At 41.7% G+C, this 9,939-nt stretch overlaps 1 protein-coding gene across 1 annotated transcript; it reads left to right on the top strand.

Moving 5' to 3' along the window:
- Window positions 1-939: 939 nt before the first annotated feature.
- Window positions 940-8,422, top strand: LOC102711453 (putative 1-phosphatidylinositol-3-phosphate 5-kinase FAB1C). Its single transcript, XM_006659355.3, has 11 exons — window positions 940-1,426; window positions 1,794-2,510; window positions 2,600-2,753; window positions 2,828-3,166; window positions 3,712-4,524; window positions 4,612-4,943; window positions 5,024-5,150; window positions 5,262-5,420; window positions 5,522-7,000; window positions 7,094-7,351; window positions 7,839-8,422. The coding sequence occupies exons 1-11, from the start codon at window positions 1,170-1,172 to the stop codon at window positions 8,091-8,093; spliced, it is 4,890 nt and encodes a 1,629-aa protein (XP_006659418.3). The 5' UTR covers window positions 940-1,169; the 3' UTR covers window positions 8,094-8,422.
- Window positions 8,423-9,939: the final 1,517 nt, after the last annotated feature.

The raw sequence follows: 9,939 nt of genomic DNA, 5'->3' as shown, positions 1-9,939 counted from the left end.
GGATAAGATTTATTCAAACTTATAAAATTTGTCATAAGCAACATATATTTCGATTGGAGTGAGTATTGAAAAATAAGACAAATCACTTCGTAATTTTCTAAATAAAACAAATGTTCCAACATACATCATCTATTAGAATATATATTATATAGAGTATATACCTTCTCCGTTCCAAAATAATTGATTGTTTCGGTGATAAATAAGTTTTTTTTCCCCAAAACAAAGCGACTACCATGAGACGACGAAGAAAAGAAACCAGTTTAAATAGGGGCAGACATAATTACGTGCATCTTCCCCTCACCAAAAAGAATAAATAGACAGTGGTATAGAAGTTATTTTTTCCTTAAAAACTAATTTGTCTAAAGTTGATTAGTAGTCGTTTATTTTTGCAACGGAACAGGTACCATCATCTTCTCGTGATTATATATGTATTATATCTGTTTTTAAATATTTGACGCTGTTAAAATTGAATAGAACGCCAAACATTTAGGACCGAGGTGGTACATGTCAAGGCTGAAGGAGAGAAAAAGTAGAAATATAATAATTTATGTGCGTGTACATACAGTATAATAATACGCAGCAATAAATACGGCATTTGCCTTTGTCACGCCTTGAGAATTTGCCCTCCTCCTCGTCGTCGTCGCCGCCGCCCGTCCGTCCGGCAATTAAAAGCACCGCCCTTCCCTCCTCCCGCTCTCCGCCATTGCAGCCGCTGCACTTGCACCGACCACCTTGCCCCTCTCTCTCTCTCTCTCTACAGCTTGGCCTCTCCTCTCCCTCCCTCGCGCGGGGGGGGGCGGCGATGCTCTCCTCTTCTCCTCGGCCTTCCGCCACGACGGCGAGAGCCTCCTCAGCGTGCGCGTAGCGTGCGTGAGCCGCGCCGGCGACGGCACCGGCAGCGCGCGACGGCCTGCGCTGTTGACCTATGCCCCCCGACCAGTCCGGCATTGGCTGACCGGCCCCGCATGCCCTCGCACTAACTGAGCCGCCTCCGCCGCCGCCGCCGGTTGTACATACATAGACGACACGGAGGAACTCGCCGGAGAGGAATTTTAGCCTCGGCGAGCGCGAAGGCGTGGTCTCTGTGTAAACTCTAGGTTCTCTAAATTTTTTCTTTTGCTTTTTGGGTGGTTTTTGGAGCGGGTTTCACGGACGCGGCGGCGGCGGCGATGGGAGTGGCGGACTTCTCGGTGCTGGGTGCGGTGCACAAGTTCAGATCCCTCATCGCCGGCCCCACGCCCTCCACCGCCACCGCCGACGAAGACGCCATCCGCCGGACGAGCGGGCCGCCGTCGCCCGCGACCCCGACGAGGTCCGCGTCCCCCGTCGACATGCCACCGCTCCCCGCGAGATCCGGGGGCAGGCGCGCCATCGCCCTGCGCCGCCAGATCTCCTCGCCACAGCTGCTCCGCTGCCACGCCGTCAGGTAGGGTGCCCGCGACTCCATTTCCGTCGCCCTTGTCATGTGCTATTTACGCTACAAGCTTCCCCCCCCCCCCCCCCTCCTCTCCCTTCTTCCTTGACTTGCTACTGGGGAAAAGGGAAAAGCGAGGTAGAGATTGCTTCGTATTAGGATATTATTATTGAGTAATTGATCACTTTCAAGAACTTAACCTTTTTTTCGGCGGTGTTAGTAATATAGGCTGTGACTGGTTCAGGGTACTGAATTATGCAACATGAACGAAAAGGTCATGGATGTTCATATTTTTTTTGTTATTGGTAAGTTAGCGCTTTGCGATCGATCTACTAGTATTGTGCTAAATCGTTGTGGGTACTTGTTTCCATGGATGCAGGCGAGGCGATGGCGAGGATGACGATGAGCCCGGGGTTCAGTTTTTCACCCCTGGGAATGACTACTTACATGACTTTTCAGATACAGACTCTCTTAGTGTCAGTACTCCTAACGGGATCATCAGGTCCTTGACACCAAGCCCTTTGGAAAGCCCGACTTGGATGGTGGGGCAGAACGACGCCTCGCCGACATCCAAGAGGGACGAACGCCTGAGCCTGGATTCTCTTGGCTGTGATACGAAGCCTTATGGCGGCGTCACAGACAGGAGTCAAGGTGAAATGACTCGTTCCCCTGTTGATTTTGATGCCAATATTTGGCTCCCACCACCGCCGGAAGATGAGGGTGATGATGCTGAATCGAGATTATTTGGGTTCGATGATGAGGATGATGAGGCTGGAGACTCGGGCAAGCTTCTTGGTCTTGGTAGCTTTAGCACTAACAAAATAGCTGGTGTTCAGACAATCACAGACATAGCTCACAAAGAGGGTCTGAGGAATGCTGTATTAGGGCATTTCCGGGCTCTTGTGGCTCAATTGCTTAAGGGGGAATGTGTCGATCTGGAAAATGGCAATAGATCCAAAAGTTGGCTTGAAATAGTGTCCTCCTTAGCTTGGCTAGCTGCTGGGTATGTGAGACCAGATACCAAAAAAGGTGGCAGCATGGATCCTACTGATTATGTGAAAGTCAAATGTTTAGCATCAGGGGATCCAAGTGATAGGTATATTCTTAGCTTTATTATTTGACTGTTATTTTTTGTATGCGTGTACTTTCCACCATTTCAAACTGATGGGTGTTCCTTTTGTGCAGCAATCTTGTTAGAGGAGTTGTTTGCTCTAAGAATGTAAAACACAAACGCATGATCTCTGAGCATGTGAATGCGAAATTGCTCATTTTAGGGGGGGCACTTGAGTATCAGAAGGTTACAAACAAACTAGCATCCATTGATACTATACTTGAACAGGTTTGTACTTGTTCATAGCTGTGTTGTATATTATGTATTGTTTCTTGTTTTGCTGAAAGAAACCCTTTATGCAGGAAAAGGAGCACCTGAGGGCAATTGTTGCAAAGATTGAGTCTCGGCGACCAAATGTGCTGCTAGTTGAGAAAAGTGTCTCATCTTATGCTCAGGAACTATTGGCAAAAGATATTTCTTTAGTTCTAAATATTAAGAGACCACTTTTGGATAGAATATCAAGATGCTCAGGGGCACAAATTGCCTCGTCAATTGATAATATCGCTTCAGCAAGACTAGGTCAATGCGAATTGTTCAAGGTGCAGAAAGTTCCAGAATTCTTGTCAGGAAAATTGACGAACAGGCGGTCAATGAAGACCCTAATGTTCTTTGAAGGCTGCCCGAGGCGTTTAGGTTGCACGGTAATAATATATTTTCTGCTCTCTAGATGTTTCATTTGGATTCATGTCACTAAAATAAATTGATAACTACTTGCTTGTATATTCCATCATGCAGTAGTACTAGGCTAGTAGCCCAGTAATTAGTTTTCAATTGAATGTCTTATTTTTACCTTTTACAGCTTTTCTTACATCTTACACTAGTTAAATGCCTGTTTACCATGAAAAAAATCATCCCCATTCAAATGAAACAATTTTTCCAATGAATACACTCTTAACATAATCACATTTTTGTGACAAGGTTTACACAAGTTAAATTGTAAAATTAGTTTGTATACATGTATATGTGACAACTTGATCAAAATTAGACCTTTCCATCCTAAAATTTTATTTTTAGACTGTCAATAAGATAATAATATGTGGAAGAACTAGATTGCAGTATTGAAGAACTTCAATAGGCAATTCCTAAAAGTAGAATGTACGGGAAGGGTGGCAGATTCACCATCACCATTGCATTTTCTTTTAAAAGGATATATTTATATATAATCAACGTGCCTCAATCTATGCAGGTTCTACTGAGAGGATCCTGTCGAGAGGAACTAAAGAAAATTAAGCGTGTTGTGCAACTTGCAGTGTTTGCAGCTTATCACCTCTCTCTTGAAACATCATTCTTTGCTGATGAAGGTGCGACTCTTCCCAGAATACCTTCAAGGCCGATGATAGTGGTAACTGATGTTCAAAGTGACCCAAGTCACGATTTTGCTGGATCTGCTGGTGTTGGTATTCCTTATGAACTTAAACCTGTACAAGGCAAATATTCAGAAACTACTGCAGTCAATGATATGTTTGAGGAAAAATCTGCATCACCTAGATCATTATCATTGAATGAGGAAGGACAGGGGGTTATCTCTGAGCATAGGGAATCTAAAATTCATGTTGATCATATGAACTGTAATGATCATTATTCATCCCATGCAACTGATTCATGCAAAGGTCATAAAATATTTCCATGTTCCTTGGATCATGACTCTAGAACTTCAGATATTGTGATGCAATATCAGTATGTGAATGAATCGAGACAGCTTCCCATTACGAATGATGCCTGTCAAGGCATGGTTTCAGGAAAGAAATATCAGGAGGTAGACCACTATGGTCCCAAACCACATGATGACTATCTGACAGGAGATGCAGATGGCCCCAATAAGCTTTCCGGTGAATATTTTCCTGCTACTGACAACCATCAGAGCATCTTAGTTTCCCTTTCAAGCACTTGTATCCCCAAAAGCATGCTATGTGAGCGTTCTCAGCTCTTCCGCATCAAGTTTTATGGTAGCTTTGATAAGCCACTTGGGAGGTACCTCAGGGAAGACTTGTTTGATCAGGTACTTCCTGTACAATCTGTGTGTGCACTATGATATTTCCTTCTTATCATTATCATAATTTTTGGAAATGTTTTTGTCCATGCACAGGCATATTGCTGCCCATCATGCAAAGAGCCATCAGAATCACATATCAGGTGCTATACTCATCAGCATGGGAGTTTAACAATTAGTGTTAGGCGACTTCTGTCTCAAAAGTTGCCAGGTGAACGTGATGGGAGGATATGGATGTGGCATAGATGCCTCAAATGTGAACCTAAGGATGGTGTACCACCTGCTACACGGAGGGTAATTATGTCAGATGCTGCTTGGGGCCTGTCATTTGGTAAGTTCCTGGAGCTAAGCTTTTCTAATCATGCTACGGCTAACCGAATTGCAAGCTGTGGTCATTCTCTCCAGAGGGACTGCCTTCGTTTCTATGGGTATGTATATGCTTTATCCTTCACCCATTAATAGTACTCAATCCTTCAACAAGATTTCAACTTACCTGCTAAATGTCCAGGTACGGAAACATGGTTGCTTTCTTCAGATATTCTCCTGTTGATATTCTCTCAGTTAACCTTCCCCCCTCAGTACTGGGTTTCAACTGCCACAGTCAACAAGATTGGATGAGAAGGATGGCCCATGAGGTATGCATTTTTTCTAAGTTATGATAACCTTGGTCATTGAGTACTTCCTTTAGTTTTGTTGTGGACTGCTTAATAATATGATGCTCATATGCTTGCCTTTGGCTTTTGCAGATATATGAAAAAATGGAATCCTTACATTCAGAGGTGTATGGTTTTCTTCATCGTAATGAAAGTACTATTACATCTGAGGATGAACCGGTGAAGACTGGTGTTCAAAGGCAGATAATAGAGATGAAAGATTTGCTTAAAATGGAAAGAAATGGATATGAGGTAATGCAACAAGATTTTTCTATCTGTATGCATTTAGGTTACACAAAAGGTTACGTTTATCTTAACATTGACCCCTCTCTCTTTCTTTCTTTGTTTTGCAGATCCTGTTGTTGCCTGTTATTACAGATAACAGCCATTCTGTGCAAATCTCAATTGATATTCTGGAGCTCAACCGTTTGAGACGTTGTCTTCTCCTTGATGCTTATATTTGGGATCAGAGGCTATGTTACATAGATTCACTTCTTAAAAAAGACGGTCATGATTCAAATCCCTCTAATCCTGATAATTTCTTAGATGTCAGACTGAAGGAGTGGAAAACTGACTTGCTTGAGGGGGATACGAAAATAGGAAAATCCACAAATTTGTCACAATCTTCAGGAAGTCCAAGAAAATCCCTGCTCTCTAGAGAAGGTTGCCTGAATGATACAGAATACAGGATGGGTGAGACAAATTCACAGATTGATTTTGTCTATCATTCTATAGATGATTCAGAAGATCTGGACAAGGTCTTCAGTAGATTCAATGGAGAGAAAGAGCAGTCAATTACTAAAGCTACTACAGGTATGGAACCTGCTGAAAGGTTACCCTCACTTGCATCTATTATTTCAGATAAGATTGATTTGGCATGGACTGGTTCTAGTGAGTTATATGACTTTCCACAAGATTGCACCAAAATTGATGAGCATGGATCCTTTAGTTTTCCGGACAATCTGAGTTGTGGCAACGCAGCAACCCCAGTCAGAATTCACTCATTTGATTCTAAACTTGTTTTACGTCAGCGAGAACGCAATGGACTGGCCCCTACTTCGTTACATCTGTCATCATTCAGATCTGCTGAATACTTTGGGGATTTGTCAAGCATCATGAAAGATCCATTACCAAACATTAGGAGGGCTTGTTCTCAAAGGTCTCCTGGGGCAGTAGAGAAATTAAATGTTGTTCTTACCCGTACACTTACATATGTCTCACCCACTTCACATATGATTGATGATGGGGCACGGCTGCTGTTGCCCCAGATTGGCTATGAAGATGATGCTGTCATTGCAGTCTATGATGATGAGCCCACCAGTATTGTGTCCTACGCAATGACTTCACAAGAATATGTTCAGCAAGTCACACGCAAACCGAATTCAAGTTTGAGTTTTTTACACCTACCAAATACCATTGACAGCAGCCATGGACTTGACGGGGCCATGCTCTCACAAGAAGACCATTTGGATTCTAAGGGAACTCACTTTAAGTTCTCCTTTGATGATGAATCACCACTTTCTGAAGATAAAGCAAAGTTCTCTGTTATTTGTTATTTTGCAAAGCATTTTGCTGCACTTAGAAAGAAATGTTGTCCGAAGGATATTGATTTCATCCGTTCACTTAGCCGCTGCAAGAGATGGAATGCACAAGGTGGAAAAAGCAATGTTTACTTTGCAAAGACATTGGATGAGAGATTCATAATCAAACAAGTCACAAGGACAGAGCTTGAATCGTTTGTAGAGTTTGCTCCTCAGTACTTCAGATATTTGATGGAATCCTTGACTTCAGGTAGCCCAACTTGCCTGGCCAAAATAGTAGGGCTGTATCAGGTTTGTTTTCTTCTTCTGTTGCATGATTTATCTGATGATGAAGTGTTGAATATCCCCCTGGTTTTAATTTTTGTTGTCTTTTCTTGAGTTCAGGTTAATATCAAGGGTTTGAAAGGTGGTAGGGAAGTAAAGATGGACCTCATGGTGATGGAGAATCTTTTCTTTGAAAGGAAGATATCTAGAGTCTATGATCTAAAGGGTTCATTGCGCTCACGCTATACATCCAGTGAGAGTAAAGTCCTCTTAGATTCAAACCTCGTAGAGACATTGCATACAAAGCCATTATTTTTAGGGAGCAAGGCAAAACGAAGATTGGAAAGAGCTATCTGGAATGATACTTCTTTTCTCGCGGTATGTTGTTACATTGTTTTGTGCCTACTGTTTAACTGTTTAACTAACTGATTTGAAGATCTAAGGAACTTGTCAAGTTGGAACATTATTAGCACCAACCATACTGTGCCATAATTTTGAACTATATTACATGATTATTTTGAGATATATGAAGGCATAAAGAATTGTGTTCAGTCCCATATGAAACAACACTGTCTAGCATTTCCACGTCTTGAGCTTATTTGCCTTATTTTAATTTGAGAATTACTATACGAATACCATCAAGGAATCATTTACCCCCTCATTACACCAACACATATTGCAATTACTGTTATCCTGCTCGCTTGTTCCCTGTTTGGAAGTTAATCTTGTTAATCCACCCCACATATATAATCTTATTTCAGTAAAAGGATTGCATTACATCTTTCTGAATTCTGAGTAACAACTTCATGCGCTGGTGCATTTTGTATTACTGAAAATGACTGTTATCCTTTGAAATACCTTGCAGACAGCAGATGTCATGGACTACTCCCTACTTGTTGGAATCGACGAGGAGAAGAAAGAGCTTGTCATTGGCATCATAGACTACTTGCGTCAGTACACCTGGGACAAGCAGCTCGAGACCTGGGTGAAGGCTTCAGGCATCCTGGGAGGCCCCAAGAACGAGTCCCCGACCATCATATCTCCGATGCAGTACAAGAAGAGGTTCAGGAAAGCCATGTCCAAGTACTTCCTCACCGTCCCAGACCAGTGGTCCACTTGACAGCAGCTAACCTGTTCATTTTTTTCCCACTGTAACCCAGTGGTCAGAAGCATCACCACCACAGTAGATTTCAAGTAAAAGGTTCTGTCCAAGATTCATAACCCATTTTTTTCTGTCCCTGTCGCCATAAGTTTAGTCGATTCAATTTGTATCCCACTTGTATCAGGTTGTAGTCAGTGTCAATAGATAGGAAGGATCACCTCTGGCACTGGATACCAAGCATGGTTATTTTTGCTGTGTCCAGCCACATAGAAAGGAGAGGCTTGATCCATGTACATTATGACCCATCCCACATAGTTAACATGAAAATTTGTCAGAAAATATTTTTTTTGATGCTCTCTGGCCTGTGTCATGCTACTTTCATCATGTAAAAGAAAGACATGTAACCCTGCAAGTGAGATACTATACCTAATACCCGTATGTTTCAGCGATTGATGAAGGGAAAATCGGAACGGTCCTACGGTGGGATCTATTTTCCGCCAGTCGTTTGAGACAACTTAATTATATTTAAAAATGCGAGAAAAAAATAAATAAAAATCAGAAATGTGAGTTCATTATTTCCAGAATTCATACATTTACATAAAAATCTCGTTAATTACATCTCCGAGTAGAAAACCCCTGATTAAGAATTTCAACATAAATAAATAAAGATTACATGAATGCTATAAAGCAAAAAAAGGAAATTTATCCTAGAGCTCCTAATGTTCGTTGAGCCAAGCATGGATGCTTATGGCAGTATTTTTATTTGTAAGGTCTGCGCTGGCAGCACCTGTAGATGGCATCGTCAGTTTAATGTATTTTCTTTAAGTTATATGCGCAGTCTTATTTTGGCGGCGATGTAATCAAGACACGCCATATGTAGCATATCACATAATTGGAACAATTATTTATCGCATGTATTAACAATACGCCAAGACATCATGATGCGTAAGCAAAATGGATGTTCGCTTATCACGATAGTCGATTATCGCGACATTGTTATGAAGTTATAATATTTCACTTTTATTTTACTACGGCATGTGTGGCTGTCAATCTGGCCCTCCAAACAAATGGATGTGAAATATACAAATGTCGAAGTAAAATTATTTATGCTATGTATATAGCTTTATTTCTCAGAAAGGGGAAATGTTTTAGTTGATTAATTTTGTCTATCACCCATTCCTATCATAAAATAAAGTGATCCATTTATGAATACTCTTTCGCAACTCAAGGCAGGTATTCATAGCAATTGAACCCCAGCGCGGAGTGTGGCGATGATATATTCTGTTAGCTTATTCTGACGTGATCTTTGGTATTCTTTCTTTTAATTGTGACTCATGGCAGGTATTCGTGATGAGTGAACCCATGCGCGGAGTAGGGCGATTATATATTTTGTTATATTATTTTAACTTGATTTTTGTTTCTTTTCATTACGACTCATGGCAGGTATTCGTGATGAGAGAACCCGTGCGCGGAGTCTGGCGATTATATATTTTGTTTATATTTCTTTAATATGATTTTTGGTGTTGTTTCTTTTCATTGTGACTCATGGCAGGTATTCGTGATGAAAGAACCCGTGCGCGGAGTCTGGCGATTATATATTTTGTTTATATTTCTTTAATATAATTTTTGGTGTTGTTTTTTTATTGCGACTCATGACAGGTATTCGTGATGAGCGAACCCGTGCGCGGAGTCCAACGATTTCGTTAGCTTTCGGAAGCATGATTTCAACACTTGCTCTTGATCTCGTATCAACGGACCGAGTCGAAGAACAAGGAACCCTGGCATTGTATCAAAAGACCCAGCCAAAGATTGGGATCTTTATACATCCCGTTGTGATTTGTATCAAAAGACCAAACCTACAAAC

The sequence above is a fragment of the Oryza brachyantha genome, chromosome 8 (assembly GCF_000231095.2).
Source record: "Oryza brachyantha chromosome 8, ObraRS2, whole genome shotgun sequence".
Classification (NCBI taxonomy): domain Eukaryota; kingdom Viridiplantae; phylum Streptophyta; class Magnoliopsida; order Poales; family Poaceae; genus Oryza; species Oryza brachyantha.
Note: the sequence above shows the minus strand (reverse complement) of the source record. Positions and strands in the feature narration are given on the sequence as shown.